This window comes from Chlamydomonas reinhardtii, chromosome 13 (genome assembly GCF_000002595.2).
Source record: "Chlamydomonas reinhardtii strain CC-503 cw92 mt+ chromosome 13, whole genome shotgun sequence".
Taxonomy (NCBI): Eukaryota; Viridiplantae; Chlorophyta; class Chlorophyceae; order Chlamydomonadales; family Chlamydomonadaceae; genus Chlamydomonas; species Chlamydomonas reinhardtii.
In genome coordinates, this window is record NC_057016.1 from 2,126,644 (window position 1) to 2,140,640 (window position 13,997).

Genomic DNA, 13,997 nt, shown 5'->3' on the forward strand with positions numbered 1-13,997 from the left:
GCGTCTGGGCCGTCTAGCGCCCGATCTACACGAGGTGGGGCTCCACGGGCTCTCATGCCAACCGACTTTCAACGGGCCCTGCCAGGGGAGGGGACCTGCCACACAGTTCAGACTGCAACGCCCCACGCGTGCAATAGTTGCCACCTTGCCTAGTTTGCAATAACACCTAGCGGGGTCGGTGTGTGTGAGGGGGTGGTGGTAAGCAGCGCAATTGCATTGACGCCAGCCATGGTCAGCCAGAGCCAGGTTCGCCATACTTCACTTCAATACTGAATCTTGCAATCCGCATCGACGGTCACAATCGACAGTATGCGGCAGCTCAGACTCGCAAGCAGTAGTGCCACGCTTGTGCACAGGGGACTTCGCGGCCCCCACGGCGACGCGATCAGCCTGAATCAGCCCCGCGGACTGGCAGCTCTTTGGTAACGCGGGTCTACGCCCGGCTCATGATTGTCGAGTTCAGCTAGCTGTTCCTCATGGCATCGTTACGGAGTTTGGCACTAGACTAGAGTAACCCAGGTGGGTCCCCCCAGACCCAAAGGCAAAAGGCACAGGATATTGAGTCCCTGCTCGAATCTTACAAGGCGCCCCCAGCACCCGCAGGCGCAGCCCCAAACACCTGCACCTGCACCCGCAGGCGCCCCCCATCAACACTCCCAAGCGGCGGTGGTGGGCGCCTAGTCCTCCTCCTCCTCCTCCTCCTCATCCTGCTGCTCCTTGTCCTTCTTCTTGTTCATCCTCTTGTCCTTCTCCTCCTCCTCCTGCTCCTTCGCGAAATGGCAACTCCGCGCCGGCAATAGTGCCAGGCGGGACGGTGGAGCAGACCCCAGATGTGATGACACAGCCCCGGCCGGCGTTCAACTCGCTGGCCGACTTCCAGACATGGTGCGAGCAACAGCCCTGGTACGGACACCAGCAGCACAGAATGCGAATGGGCGACGGTGGCGGGTGTCCGTTGTTGCTCGCACCAGGGCTGTTGCTCGCACCATGACCGGAAGTCGGCCAGCGAGTTGAACGCCGGCCGGGGCTGTGTCATCACATCTGGGGTCTGATCCACCGTCCCGCCTGGCACTATTGCTGACAGCCCTGCCGGCGCCGAGGTGCCATCCGAGAAGTGGATGGAAGCGGTGGCTGCGTGCTGGGCTGTGTGCTGAGCTGCGTGCTGGGCGGCGTGCTGGGCTGTGTGCTGGGCTGCGGGCTGAGCTGCGGGCTGATGATTCAGATCCAAGCCCGGGTGGCCATGTGCGGCCGGATTGGCCCACAGTGCCAGCACCTCCTGCGCCTGCGCCAGTGCCTGCTCAGCCTGATCAGCCGCCGCCTGGGGGCAGTTTCAGCTTCAGCGGCAGCCATTGTCGGGCAATGAGGCCGCTGCTGCAGGACCGGGCCCATCGTCGGCCAATCGGGCCGCTGCTGCTGCCGCTGCAAACGGCCTCAGCAACCTGAGCAGCATCAACGACAGCCACCGCAAGGGCGGCGGCGTCAGCGTCAGCGGCCGCAGCAGCGGCCTGGACGGCAGTGACACCGTGCAGTGCACCGTCGCCACCCTAACGCGGGCTCCAGTTAGCCGGCTCCTCCTCCGCCGCCGCCGACACCAGCTCCAGCCCCAGCGCCACGTCCATGTCGAGGACCACGGCTGGGGCTGGGGCTGCTGGGGCTGGGGCTGGGGCAGCTGGGGCAGCGGCAGCTGGGGCTGGGGCTGCTGGGGCTGGGGCTGCTGGGGCTGGGGCTGCGGCAGCTGGGGCAGCTGGGGCTGGGGCTGCTGGGGCTGGGGCTGCGGCAGCTGGGGCAGCTGGGGCTGGGCCGTGGCTGGCCGGGCTGGCCACCCACCTGCGGCAGCGCGCCGACGTTGCTGAGGGGGGCCCGCCCGCAGGCTTGGTGGCCGACGCCACGGCCACCACGAGCGCCACGGCAAACTCCATTATATAATGTATTATATTACTAAATTCTGGTCGCACGGTGCCGTCTGGATCCACCTTCAACCGTCGCTGGGGCAGTTCACCCCACACTGACATAGCCGCTTGGCGCTAGCTTATCAAATGATACGCATCTGCTGCCAAGCTACATCCAAGTTTAGTGCGAGCTAGCCAATCCAGGGAGCACCATTTGGTTGCGGGGACTATGGCCTCTGGGTCAGTGGCATCGAATTGATGGAGCATGGAGTCAGTCTTTCAATTTCTTATATCCACGTACGCTGGGATCACCCTGAACCCTCCAGCCTAGCCTGCACGTCTCCATGCAAGCTTGGTTGCGCCCGACCTGACCCTTCGCCCCCTTTGCTTTTTTGTTTAGTTGTTTAATACAAAAATGATGCTCAACCAGAGGACTTGCCGGGCGTCGGCGCGGCCCTTCTCGAGCAAGCAAAGCAGCAGGTCAGCATTTGTGCAATGGATACACACGTACCCAGTACCAGGACAAGCAGAGCATGTCAAATTTCATTACTTGATGCATCGCTTGACGCCCTTCACTGCCTTCAGGTCCGGGCGATGCACGATTGTCGCCCGCGCGGGCGCTGGCCCCAGCGGGCAGCCGCTACAGCGTGCTGAAAGTGCCACGGGATTGATATGCCGGCGTCAGCTGCTCGCGGCGCTGGCCGGCGTCAGCATCGCCAGCGTGGTGCTGCCCCCGTCGGAGGCCTCCGCGGCAGACGGCGCGTCCGTGGTGGGGCCCCCGGTGAGTGCCCACGAGTGCTACCGCTTCCCACGCATTCCCGGCTGTATCTATGTATTCAAAAGTTTCCAGCCGTTACGCGAATTCAACTTACATGAGTAGCCCGTGTTATTGGCGAGGCCGTGGGGACCGGTACGTTTGCCGCAACCTTTCGCCTCCGCTCCTCCCCACCTCTTTCACAGGAGGGCAACGCATTCCTGCTCAGCGCCACCGAAGTGGCGGCGCTGACCTCCCAGGAGAAGCTGGTGCGTCAGCATGTCACCCTGCGGCCTCCGGGGGTCACCAATCGCCATCCCCAGGACGTAATGGGCCTACGCAAAGTGCCGGCACCCTGTCAGTCTCGCGGCGGTCCAGGTCCTGTTCCCCCCTGCCCCGTGCCCCTGACCCCTGACCCCGCTCCCCTCATTCCACACAAACGCACACGCCTGCCGCCAGGTGCTTAACCTGAACCGCCGCATCCAGACCCAGAACCGTGTGCCCGTGGACTTCCCGGGCTTCATCCGGGAGGGCTTCGACGTCAAGGTGTTGGGCGAGGGCTACCAGGTGGCGCCATCCGGGTGAGTGCAGCAGCGAGGGTTGGCAAGGGTTGGCGGGAGGCAAGTGTGACCGAATGAGGTCATGAGGCAGGGCATGGTCGCGTGACTGTGCCCACTGTGTCCGATTGGCAAGGCTGGCTAGGCTGGCAAGGCTGACAGGCTGGTGAGGCTAGAGGCGCATGGGCGTCGGCCGTGAGTGGAAACCACGTTTGCGGACAATGCCACCCCGGCTGTGCGTGGGCGGGTCACGGCTGAGCATTGTATGGCAGCGTGGAGGCGAGCAGGACGCCCAACTCCCCAACGTGCCCTGTCCGTCACGTGCAGGCTGATCTACAAGGACTTCGAGGAGGGCACCGGCCCCCTGCCTGTGGACGGGCAAGAGGTGGTGTTCAACTACACGGTGAGTACCTGGCTGGGTTTGGGCATGGGGACATTGGGACATGGCGCACGCGCCTAAGGAACCGCAGGCGAGGAGGATACGGTGTAGCCCATGCCTCCGGCGGGCTGCGGGCTGGTCGGATGGGTAGTGGCACGGAGGGTGGTGGAGGTGCTGCGGGAAGTTGGGATGTGCGTAGTTGGTTGACAGTGGGCGCTGATCCTCCGCTCTGCGGTTCGATGATGTGCCGATCGTGTGCTGGTGACGGGAGCACGTTCAGACGTGCACGTTACGAAATATGGGAGCGCCTGTCAGAGAGCACGCGATGTTAGTCTGATGAGCTGTCAGCTGTGTTTGGTGGCACGGGGGTCGCCGCCTGATGCCGGGACTGAGGCCTCGAGTTGTGTGCTGCGCATGCATGTTCTGTTGTTGGAGACCTGCTGCCTGGCCGTCGCTGCACTGCTGCGTGCCTGGCAAGCCCTAACTGTGTCTTCCTGCTCCGCACGCATGTCAGGGCTACAACGAGTCGGGCAGCGTCATTGACACATCTTTCCGTCAAGGTATGCAGCACCCTGCAACCGGTAGCAACCCGTCTAACCCGTTGTGGTGCCCCCCGCTAAGGCCCTTCTTGAACGCAATGTACGTTTTGATTTTGCCTCCTGCACAGGTCGCCCCGCCCAGACACGCCTGGGCGTCAACGGCATGATTCCCGGTAAGCGCTCTGCCCGGGTTCCACATGTGCCCGGGTGCGCACGCCGCCAACGCCATGGCAGGCAGCAGGCAACACAATCCACAACACCATAGTTACCCCAACAAGATAGCCACAACCCTTCACACACTACCGCGTCACTAACTCGGCAGGCTTCGAGCTGGGCATCAAGACCATGAAGCCAGGCGGCAAGCGGCGCATCATCGTGCCGCCCGCCCTGGGGCCGCCCGTGGGCCCCTCCACCTTCTTCAGCGCCAAGCAGTGCGAGGTCAGTGGATTCAAGGAAGGGGTAGAGCCATGATCACACAGGGCCAGCTGCCCACTACGACCCGAGCACCGACAACCAACCGACGATCATATAATCACCATACACATACGCAATACCAAAGCCAGGTATCCACCCTTCACGAAAAGCTCACCGGCCACCCGTCTTCTTATTGCGGCTGTTCCGTGACACTCCCTATCTGCGGCTGTTGGCACCCCAATGCCGCTGCGCTGCGGTGCCCACCATGATGCTCATCCCCTCGCCGCTGCCCCGTCGCGCAGGTTTTCGACGTGGAGCTGCTGGCGGTGCGCACCTGCACGCGCCGCCAGGTGATGATGTTCTCGGATCTGGTTTGCGAGTAAGCGCAGTAGCTATGGAATGAATGTGGTAGGGTGCGCACGAAGTACGGACGACCGCGCGCCACTGGTGACGGCGCACGGACGGTTGGAGGGCGGCGTCACGAGATGTATCATGTCGATAGCTGTTACAATGATGATACAACACAGCTGCTGCGCTCGCGGCAGGCTGGCGGTTGTCCCGATGTCCGGGCCCAAGTTCTGAGAGTCTCACAACGCTGGCGTGCCGCCAGACATCTGCATACTGCCACACGGCGATGCTGTAAATGCCGCTGCACTGACTGCTACTCCAGCCGGCGCCTGAGCTAACGATACTCGCGTCTGATCGCCCGTCTAGTCAAAGTCCGATCCGGTCACAGTGTCACTGAGAGAAGTCATAGGTCCGAGCTCCTGCTACACGGTCCACGCTGCGCGCCATCTACTCCGCCGCGGGCGCCTCCTCCGCAGCAGCCTCTGCCTCAGCATCCTCCGCCGCGGGCTTTGAACCCTTCCCCTTCATGTAGTTCTCCAGGTCCGTGTCGAGGTAGGTCTTGCCCTGCTCCGGGTCCTTCAGCATGTAGCCCTCCAGCTCGGCATCGAGCTCCGCCTGGCTCTGCATGCACAACGTACACGGGTTCAGGTAAAATAAAGCTCCACTCAAAAGGCTAGCTGCATGTCATTTTAGCCCTCCGGTCGCCTGTCTCGCGCACCTTGGGCTTGCCATCGCCTCGCCCGCGACCACCGCGTCCACCGCGCCCGCGAGAAGGGCCGCCACCGCGGCGACCGCCGCCCTGGGAGCCACGGCCACCACCACCGCCACGAGGAGCGGGCCCGCGCCCTCTCCCGCTCTGCGGCTTCTGCACACCGCCGCGAACTTGCGTCCCGTTGCCGCGACCACCGCGTCCGCCGGAACCGCCACCGCGAGCTACTTGCCGGTTGCCACCCTGGTTTCCACCACGGCCACCACCACCACCACCGCGAGGCCCGCCGCGACCGCGAGGCTTGCCACCGTCGCGCACCATACTAGTCAAGTATCGATCTGGCGAGGCTTTGACTCAGTAACGGAGGTGAAGAAGCTCTTGTGAATAATGCAGGTGCAGTGCAATGCGAAAATTATAAATCTAGACGTTGAGGAGGCGGGCCTGACGCTGCAGGAGGCTCGGCCAGGATTGGGGGCCACGCGGGATGGGGCAGGTTTCCCTCCCTGAAAAACTAGCCCCTCTTATTAATTCTACAGTCCAACACGACCACCAAGTACGCCTTGCAGTCTAATCCCAATCACTCAGTCGCTCCTCAAACCCAGAAACCTCACATTTCCGCTTCCAGCAGCTGCTTCCAGTTGCCCTGCGTCGTAGCGCTTCGTAGCTACCCCTAAGCATCCTTTCTTACGTACCAAGCATACATAGCTATCGTGCATTGCGCAACGAGCGCGACCGACAAGTTCAGGGGCCCGCTCAACCACCGGCGGTGGACCTCCGCAACACCTGACTCCCCGACGCCCATCGGTGAAGGCCCGCGGTGGTCGCCATGAGGCGAATCTTTGGGGCCAAGAAGGAGGAAGCTCCCAAGCCCACACTAGACGAGACCACTGACCGCCTGAACACACGCGGTGATACGTGAGTGCGATGCGCGGGTGGGGGTTGGGGCCGTGAGGGCAAGTCCAACGCGGGTTATGTTTGTATGCCTTCCGATAGCTGCCATCCAGTCCCAGCAGTCACACGCTGTACGTTCAGCCATTTATACCAAGTTGATAGGAGCTGATTGGGTTTGCATGTATCAGTCGGACACGGATTGTGGCTCTTGCTCACCCAAGGCCGCTGCTCTCCGTACACGTACGGAGCAAAGGTGCCAACCACCACCACTGCACAACAATCCAGTCCCAATGTCCCCCTAGCAATCCTCGAACAATAAAACGTGCGTGTGCCCATCCTCATCTTCTTTGCTCCTTGACAGAGCCGATGCAAAGATCCGCGCACTGGATGAGCAGCTAGCGAAGTACAAGGAGCAAATCAAGAAGACGCGGCCAGGGCCGGCGCAAGATGCCATCAAGCGGCGAGCGCTGCAGGTGCGCGTGTGCCCATGGGGAACTTTCCATGGCCTCCAAACGGCTTTGCGCTGGGCTGCAAGCACTGGGGGAAACGGTCCTCAGGGTCCGAAGCAAGGGCACGCCGGGACGCGCGGACCAGGCCGCCCTGCTGTTCACCACGCCCGCATTCCGTTATCGTGCCGCACCGACGAGCGTGTCTGTATCTGATACGCAAGCACAAGGGGAAGGGGTTGACGCGTGTATGTCTGTGTGTCTTTGAACACCCCTCGGCCGATATACGGCTGGCTGTCGCTGAACAGGTTCTGAAGCAGCGCAAGCTGTATGAGAGCCAGCGCGAGCAACTGTACCAGCAGCAGTTCAACCTGGAGCAGACGCGCTTCACAGTGGACAGCATCAAGGACACAGTCACCAGCGTGCAGGTGGGTAGGCAAGGCCCGTGGGCCGGGGCTCGGGGCTGGGGTTGCGCGGTTCACAGGGCCATACCGTATACCCAAACCTGTCGGGAATAGCTGAGAGCAGATCCCAACATCAGCTCCCAGTGAGTGTGGGGAATGTGGGCCGGACTGGGGGGGGGGGGGGGTGTTTGGGTTGCCGGCGCGGCAGCGGCCTACATGCTGCCGCGTGACGTGGGCGAGGCTCAGGTGAATGGGCTGCAGGGTGCTTCCGACGAACTGGGACGCGTGCACCGGCGGGTGGCGAGACACGTACAGTAGATCACGTACGGTGTGGGCGGAGCGCGCGGCTGGGAAGAATGGAAACTGCAGTGGACCCATGGGCGCACGGGGGAAGAGCGGGGTTGCGTGGCTGGTGCCGGATGCGGGTGGCGCGTGTTGCCGAACACCGCCTTCACCAGATTCTTTGTGCGCTCCCCACGGTTTGCCCTGTCCGGGACTGGCAAAACGCCCTTTCCCTCCCCCCACCCGCCACCCGTCCCGCGTCGCCTCCACCCCCAGGCTCTGAAGGAGGCCAGCAAGGAGATGAAGACCGCCTTCAAGAAGAACAAGGAGTTGGACATCGGCTACATCGAGAACATGCAGGACGAGATGATCGACATGATGGTGAGGCGCTGTGCGCGTGTCTGTGTGCACGTGTTAAAGAGCACAAGGAAAACATTGCGCAAAGACAGTGTATGCGATGCAGCAAAGCGACGATGTATGCGTGTGTGCGCGTGCGCATGCGGATGTCGTTTGTTTGTGTGTGTGCCGCTGATTGGTGCCGGGAAGCGCTGGGCGGCACCGGGTGGCTGCCAGGTGCAAGCGCGCGGGGACTATGCCTGACAGCGGGGCTGGTTTCACGGCAGTGGCCTGCCAGTGCGAGTCTGGGGCTGTACGCGGTCCGCTGCCGCACCCATTCCCAACCTCGCCACGACACACGCACAACCTTATCCACACCTGTTCTTTCGCAGCACGCACACGCTCGCGCACCCTCAATGTTTGTATTTTTTTTTCACGCACGCACGCACGCACGCACACACACACACAAACACACACACACACACACACACACACACACACACACACACACACACACACACACACACACACACACACACACACACGCGCGCGCACGCGCGCACACACACACACACATACACACACGCACACACACACACTAAGCAACTCCGGCGTCGTCTGGGCGGGCTTTCGTTTCGTTTTTTAACACACACACACACACACACACACACACACACAATGCCCACAGGACATGGCCAACGAGATCAACGAGGCCATGGGCCGCTCCTACATGGTGCCCGAGGACGTGGACGAGTCCGACCTCATGGCGGAGCTGGACGCGCTGGAGGCGGACCTGGCAGTGGAGGACGCCGGCAAGGAGGGGCCCAGCTACCTGCAGGTGCGGGGCGGGGGGAGGTTTGGGGGGCTGCGGGTTGGGGGAGGGGGGGCCGGGTTGGGAGGAGCGGGCGGCTGGCGGGGAGGCGGGGTAAGTTGGGGGGGGCGGGGTGGGGGGCAGGGGGGGAAGGGTTTTGTTTGCGCCGTTCCCATGCGCAGCGAGAGTACCGGACGAGGGACAGGGGCGAAGGGGCGGAGGCGGGGCGGGAGGCGGGGCGGGAGGCGGGTGCGTGGAGGTGGGAGTCGAAGCGGGGGGAGGGGGCTTGGCACGAGTGGGAAGGGGAAGCAAAGCGGTGAGGGTGGGCGGACGAGGAGCATGAAGCAGCGTATCAAGCAAGGGGTGGGTGGAAGTGGACCTGCGCATAGTTTTGGTTTCGGGAAAGGATGTACGGTACTCTGGTGTCTCCGTTGTGGCGCAGTCAGGTGCGGGTCATGGGGTCACCCATCCATGCCATGTCTTTATAACCATGTGTCATTGAAACTATGCGTTTTGCATTCATGTGTCTTTGTACAGGAGCCCGACCTTGACCTGCCGGCGGCACCCACCAAGGAGGCGGAGCCGGCGGCGGCCGAGGCGCTCAAGACCTGAGGAGCAACCGCTTGTTGATGAGCGGGCGGAGCAGGAGGCGTGACAGGTGCTTGATTACCTTGCGCGTTCATAATCGGGTTTTTGCGGCCGATGGGAGCGGCATGCATGTGGACATATGATACACTGTAGGCTGGCGTGCATGGGTACACAGGGGCGATCTCGTGGGTGATCTGTTGTCGAGACACTGCGTTGGCGTTGATCGCATGCGGCTCTTAATTGACGAGAGGCCTTAGGCAGGCTTGGGCCAACGCTGTTCTTGAAGGGCTGGCACAGCACAAAGGCCGTAGGATTGCGGGTGAGCAAGAATTGGTCATGCAGGGTGCGGTGCGGCAGCGCGGCGGGAAGGGGTGCGAGGAGCACACAAGGTGTTGCGCGGGCGCCATCTGGGCGAAGAGCTGGCCATTCAAATTTGAAGTGTTAAGTGACGATATGTCTGGATAGTGTTAAAACTGCAGTATTTGCTGAGCCGCGCCTGTTCCGCCAGCATCAACTGTGCCGAAAGAGCCAAACGCCTACTTCGCGCGCTTGACATATGATTTTGTATTTTCAGTTTCTTGCTTGATAGTAATAGCAAGTAAACACTGAGCAGAGGGTGCGACGAGAGTAAAACTTTAGCGACTGACTAGGACAGTCGCGTATTTCGGTCTAAAGCAAATGCAGACGCTACGCTCTTCACGTGGAGTGCGACCCAGCCAGACAACGCGTGCGCGGGACCTGCCGTCTCGCGTAGTGCGTTGCAGCGCAAACAGCGTCGCCGAGCCATCGAGCAAGGCGGCCCCGCAGGGCGCTCGCGTCACTAAAGCACTGAAGGAATGGGCTCCGACGATTGAGGCACTCGGGCATGGCGAGCAGACGGTGAGCGGTTTCGCGTTGGCCTCCGCACGCGCAGGCCACACGGCTGGGGAGGCGGACTAAGCCCCCTCCTTGCCGCACCCGACGGGACGTCGGGCAGGACCTCCTCCACTTGCTGTAGAGCGCATGGCTCCTGAAAGAAGGCCAGGCGTGGCCCTGAAGCAGCGCGCCCAGACATGCCATGGCGCAGATGACGGGGCCGCCTGCCCCGCCTACCCTCCCCTGCACCTGCAGTCCTGCACCTGCACCTGCCCCCATCCCCGGCCCCTGGCCTCTGCAACCCACCTCTGTAGGTCTTGTTCCGCAAGGGCGGCATCAAGGAGCCCACCTTCCGGCCCGAGGCCGGCACCTTCCTGCTGTTTCCCACCGCCTTCCACACCGACCAGCAGCTGCTAAAGCCGGGCGTGGCGGAGCGGCACGCGCAGGTGGGCCAGCGCCGCCGGGAGTCGCAGGGTGCAGGGGCGGGGGCGGGGGGTTTGGACTAGGATGTCTGGGAAAAGGAGGACGGCTTGAGGTTCTGGGAGGGCCGCACACATGTGTGCGGCAGCGCCACGTCGGGGCTTGTACGGCAAGCATGCAAAAGCGGGGAGGCCATACAGTATGAAGGCGAACCGTGTCAAGGAGGCCTACATACCGTAGCAACGGTAGTAAAGGGCACGGACTGTGCAGGAGAGGGTCTACATGAACGCAAGGCAGCTTCATCCGGCACCACCCGTAACTCCTGGCCACAGGCCCGGCGTCGCGCCCTCGTGCTCACGCCCGCGCTCACGCCCGCACGCGCTCACAGGCCATGCAGCTGGACCCCAAGAGCGAGTCGGTGCTGGTGCTGCCGTACGTGGCGGAGGTAACGGGCGCCTGGACCACACACGACCCCGCGGTGCTGGCGGCCACACACGACCTGCACGTGTGGACGGAGCAGGTGTGTGTGTGGGGGGGGGGGCTGGGGCTGTGGGGCTGGGGCTGTGGGGCGGGGGCTGGGGGGCTGGCGGGCAGGGAGGCCGGGAGGCCGTGAGGGGCGGGGCCGGACAGCGATGTGAGGTACTGCCACGCGCTGTGCCGCAATGAACGGCGGCTGCTACCGCACACCAGCTGTGCCTCCATCCCCTGTGACCCGACCACAGCCCCCACGCTGCTCAGCCCGCACGCACTCACCCCCGCACCCTCAAACCCCACGCCTGACACAGCCCCCGCACACGTGCGTGCATGCCACGCCGCACGCGCAGGTGGTCCTGGTGCTGAACGCGCCGCCGCCGCCACCCGGCACCGACTTCTCCTCCCCCGCCGCCGCCGCCGCCGCCTCCGCCGCCGACCGGGCCCTGGCGTCGGTGCTGCAGCTGTGTCGGGCGCTGTGGAACCTGGCGGGGCCGCCCGGGCAGCCCATGGCGCCGTGCCTCTCCGAAGAAGCACCCGGCGGGGCGGCAGCCCAGGCGCCTGGCTCGGGCGGCGCAGCCGGCTCCTCCGCCGCCTCCCCCAGGGCCCCGGCGGCGGCGCCGCCGCCGCTGGTCCACTCCATCTGGCTCAACTTCCAACCAGACGCCAGCCGCAACGCCATCCTGGGTGACGCCTGGGCGCACGTGGCGGGTCCGGCGGCGGCGTGGCAGGACTTTGGCGGCGTGGCGGCGTGCGTGGGCCCCGGCTCCTTCGTGCAGGCCAACTACGGCGCCATGCAGCTGGTGCTGCGGCACATCGCGGACATGGTGGGCGGCGTGGGTTGGGTTGGGTTGGGTTTGTGTGTGTGTTCGAAAACAAACAACAAAAAACGAAGCCCGCCCAAGCGGCGCCGGAGTTACTTACGGATACCTATGTGTGTGTGTGTGTGTGTGTGTGTGTGTGTGTGTGTGTGTGTGTGTGTGTGTGTGTGTGTGTGTGTGTGTGTGTGTGTGTGTGTGTGTGTGTTAAAAAACGAAACGAAAGCCCGCCCAGACGACGCCGGAGTTACTTACCGATACCCACCATTTACCGAGCGTCGCGTGACTGTGTGTGTGTGTGTGTGTGTGTGTGTGTGTGTGTGTGTGTGTGTGTGTGTGTGTGTGTGTGTGTGTGTGTGGCTAGCTGCTTGGGGTTGGGCCTACTCGATAAAGGATTGTGTACGGAGGGCAGGCGGGCCTGCTGACTAGGTGGATGGGGGAGAGTACATGCACAGCAAGAAGCCTTTGCTGGGTTGACGGCGTGCCGGAGCCACTGCATGCACGCGCGCCGCACTTCTAGAAACCCCTTACTTCTGCCGCCGGCTCCCGCTCCCACCCTCAGCCCTGGCTGCATGTCTGTGTTCCCCACTGCCCACACACATTGCTCCTGCACACACCCGACCCGTCTACCACTTCCTTAACTCATCCTGAATGTAACCCCCACACACTTCCCGCACACACTAACCCCCGCCCCCCCCAACACATACACGCACACTCCCCGCCCTCCCCCCCTACACACTCACACTGCCGCATCCATCGCTGTAATCGCTGCCATCCAGGTGCCGGACGGCTGCCGGGTGACGGAGCTGCACGCAGGCATCGGCGTCATAGGGCTGTCGCTGGCGGCGGCGCCCGGCCGGCGGCTGGCGGCGCTACGACTGGTGGAGATCAACCCGGCGGCGGCGGCGCCCTTCGCCGCCTCCCTGGCCCGACTGCGCGCACGGGAGCAGCAGCAGCAGCAGCAGGAGCAGCAGCAGAATCAGGTGGTTGAGCAGGAGCCGCAGCGGCAGGCACAAGGGCTAGAGCCGCACAACGAGGGCGCCGCAGCCGGCGGGAGCGTGTCGGGGGGCGCAGCAGCAGCACCGGCGGCGCCGCCGCCGCATCGGCTGCAGCTGCCGGCTGAGATTGAGTACGTGACTGCAGAGGCGGGGTCGGACCCGGGCCGCTGGCTGGCGGGCTGTGACGTGTTGGTGGTGGACCCGCCCCGCAAGGGCCTGGGCTCCAGCCTGCTGCAGGCGCTCACCGCAGCACACAGCCGCAGCAGCAGCAGCAGCAGCGGTAGCGGTAGCAGCAGCAGCAGCAGCAGCAGCAGCAGTAGCAGTAGCAGCAGCGGTAGCGGTAGCAGCCCGCCGGCAACCCCAGGGCAGGAGGCTTGCCGCGGCAGTTCCCCACCGTCGTCATTGGCGGTGCCCAGCTCCGGGGCTGGGGGACAGCAGCCGCTACAGCCGCAGCTACAGCCACAGCCGCAAGACCTGCAGCCGCAGCCGCAACAGCAGCAGGAGCAGCTGCAGCCGGGCCCGCCGCGGTCCGGTGGTGACGCGGGCAGCAGCTCGGGCGGCCCCCGGGCTCTGGTGTACCTGTCCTGTGGGTTCAGGGCTCTGCAGGGCGACCTGAGGGCGCTGCTGGCGGGCGGTTGGCGGCTGCGGTCCGCCACAGCCTACCTGTTCTTCCCGGGGACTGACGCGCTGGAGACACTGGTGCTGCTGACGCGAGAGTAGGACGAGGAGGAGGAGGAGGAAAAGGAGAAGGGGTAGGGGCTGGGGGGATGAAGCAGTTTCGGGATGGTGTTGAGGCTCAGTGCTGCTGAGAGTTGCGGCCATATGAGCAAGAGGGGCGTGTGTGAGAGGCGGTGTGTGACCCAGGGGTGCGGCAGGGACCTGGCGAGTGATGTTGTCATGCATGAGGAGAGACGACTCGGCAGTTGCTCGGCTTGGCACGTTCCAGTATGTATGAAGGCTACGAGGAAAGAGCAACACGCACGCGACGCGGCCAAATGCATGACATCGCGCTGGCGACCAGGTCCGCTTACGTGCAGACCTAGCCTTGTTAACACTTCACAGAAGACAACATGAAGCTTATTATATTA

General features: G+C 63.6%; 4 protein-coding genes across 4 annotated transcripts; 3 read left to right on the forward strand and 1 right to left on the reverse strand.

Annotated features, from left to right (window-relative positions):
• Nucleotides 1–1,942: 1,942 nt before the first annotated feature.
• CHLRE_13g577850v5 (uncharacterized protein) lies at nucleotides 1,943–4,084 on the forward strand. Its single transcript, XM_043069493.1, has 6 exons — nucleotides 1,943–2,369; nucleotides 2,475–2,670; nucleotides 2,850–2,912; nucleotides 3,103–3,224; nucleotides 3,528–3,603; nucleotides 3,671–4,084. The coding sequence occupies exons 1-6, from the start codon at nucleotides 2,305–2,307 to the stop codon at nucleotides 3,728–3,730; spliced, it is 582 nt and encodes a 193-aa protein (XP_042917468.1). The 5' UTR covers nucleotides 1,943–2,304; the 3' UTR covers nucleotides 3,731–4,084.
• A 1-nt stretch (nucleotide 4,085) lies between these two features.
• CHLRE_13g577900v5 (uncharacterized protein) lies at nucleotides 4,086–6,002 on the reverse strand. The gene is made up of 2 exons (XM_001693736.2): nucleotides 5,599–6,002; nucleotides 4,086–5,501 (listed from the first exon to the last, which is right to left on the reverse strand). Exons 1-2 carry the CDS (start codon nucleotides 5,908–5,910, stop codon nucleotides 5,328–5,330), a joined length of 486 nt encoding a protein of 161 aa, XP_001693788.1. The 5' UTR covers nucleotides 5,911–6,002; the 3' UTR covers nucleotides 4,086–5,327.
• Nucleotides 6,003–6,132: 130 nt separating this feature from the next.
• Nucleotides 6,133–9,884, forward strand: CHLRE_13g577950v5 (uncharacterized protein). The gene is made up of 6 exons (XM_043069494.1): nucleotides 6,133–6,504; nucleotides 6,842–6,953; nucleotides 7,235–7,354; nucleotides 7,889–7,993; nucleotides 8,637–8,786; nucleotides 9,297–9,884. The coding sequence occupies exons 1-6, from the start codon at nucleotides 6,416–6,418 to the stop codon at nucleotides 9,369–9,371; spliced, it is 651 nt and encodes a 216-aa protein (XP_042917469.1). The 5' UTR covers nucleotides 6,133–6,415; the 3' UTR covers nucleotides 9,372–9,884.
• Nucleotides 9,885–9,932: 48 nt separating this feature from the next.
• CHLRE_13g578012v5 (uncharacterized protein) lies at nucleotides 9,933–13,964 on the forward strand. Its single transcript, XM_043069495.1, has 5 exons — nucleotides 9,933–10,226; nucleotides 10,517–10,648; nucleotides 11,011–11,142; nucleotides 11,447–11,920; nucleotides 12,691–13,964. Exons 1-5 carry the CDS (start codon nucleotides 10,026–10,028, stop codon nucleotides 13,627–13,629), a joined length of 1,878 nt encoding a protein of 625 aa, XP_042917470.1. The 5' UTR covers nucleotides 9,933–10,025; the 3' UTR covers nucleotides 13,630–13,964.
• Nucleotides 13,965–13,997: the final 33 nt, after the last annotated feature.

Bases quoted from the DNA above. Each gene is read 5' to 3' on its own strand.
- CHLRE_13g577850v5 (XM_043069493.1), top strand. From the start codon at position 2,305: ATGATGCTCAACCAGAGGACTTGCCGGGCGTCGGCGCGGCCCTTCTCG. The intron at 3,225-3,527 runs GTGAGTGCAGCA...CGTCACGTGCAG, and splicing joins TACCAGGTGGCGCCATCCGG to GCTGATCTACAAGGACTTCG. The intron at 3,604-3,670 runs GTGAGTACCTGG...AAGGAACCGCAG, and splicing joins AGGTGGTGTTCAACTACACG to GCGAGGAGGATACGGTGTAG.
- CHLRE_13g577900v5 (XM_001693736.2), bottom strand. From the start codon at position 5,910: ATGGTGCGCGACGGTGGCAAGCCTCGCGGTCGCGGCGGGCCTCGCGGT. The intron at 5,502-5,598 runs GTGCGCGAGACA...TTGTGCATGCAG, and splicing joins GAGGCGATGGCAAGCCCAAG to AGCCAGGCGGAGCTCGATGC.
- CHLRE_13g577950v5 (XM_043069494.1), top strand. From the start codon at position 6,416: ATGAGGCGAATCTTTGGGGCCAAGAAGGAGGAAGCTCCCAAGCCCACA. The intron at 7,994-8,636 runs GTGAGGCGCTGT...CAATGCCCACAG, and splicing joins ACGAGATGATCGACATGATG to GACATGGCCAACGAGATCAA. The intron at 8,787-9,296 runs GTGCGGGGCGGG...GTCTTTGTACAG, and splicing joins AGGGGCCCAGCTACCTGCAG to GAGCCCGACCTTGACCTGCC.
- CHLRE_13g578012v5 (XM_043069495.1), top strand. From the start codon at position 10,026: ATGCAGACGCTACGCTCTTCACGTGGAGTGCGACCCAGCCAGACAACG. The intron at 10,227-10,516 runs GTGAGCGGTTTC...CCACCTCTGTAG, and splicing joins TCGGGCATGGCGAGCAGACG to GTCTTGTTCCGCAAGGGCGG. The intron at 11,921-12,690 runs GTGGGCGGCGTG...GCTGCCATCCAG, and splicing joins TGCGGCACATCGCGGACATG to GTGCCGGACGGCTGCCGGGT.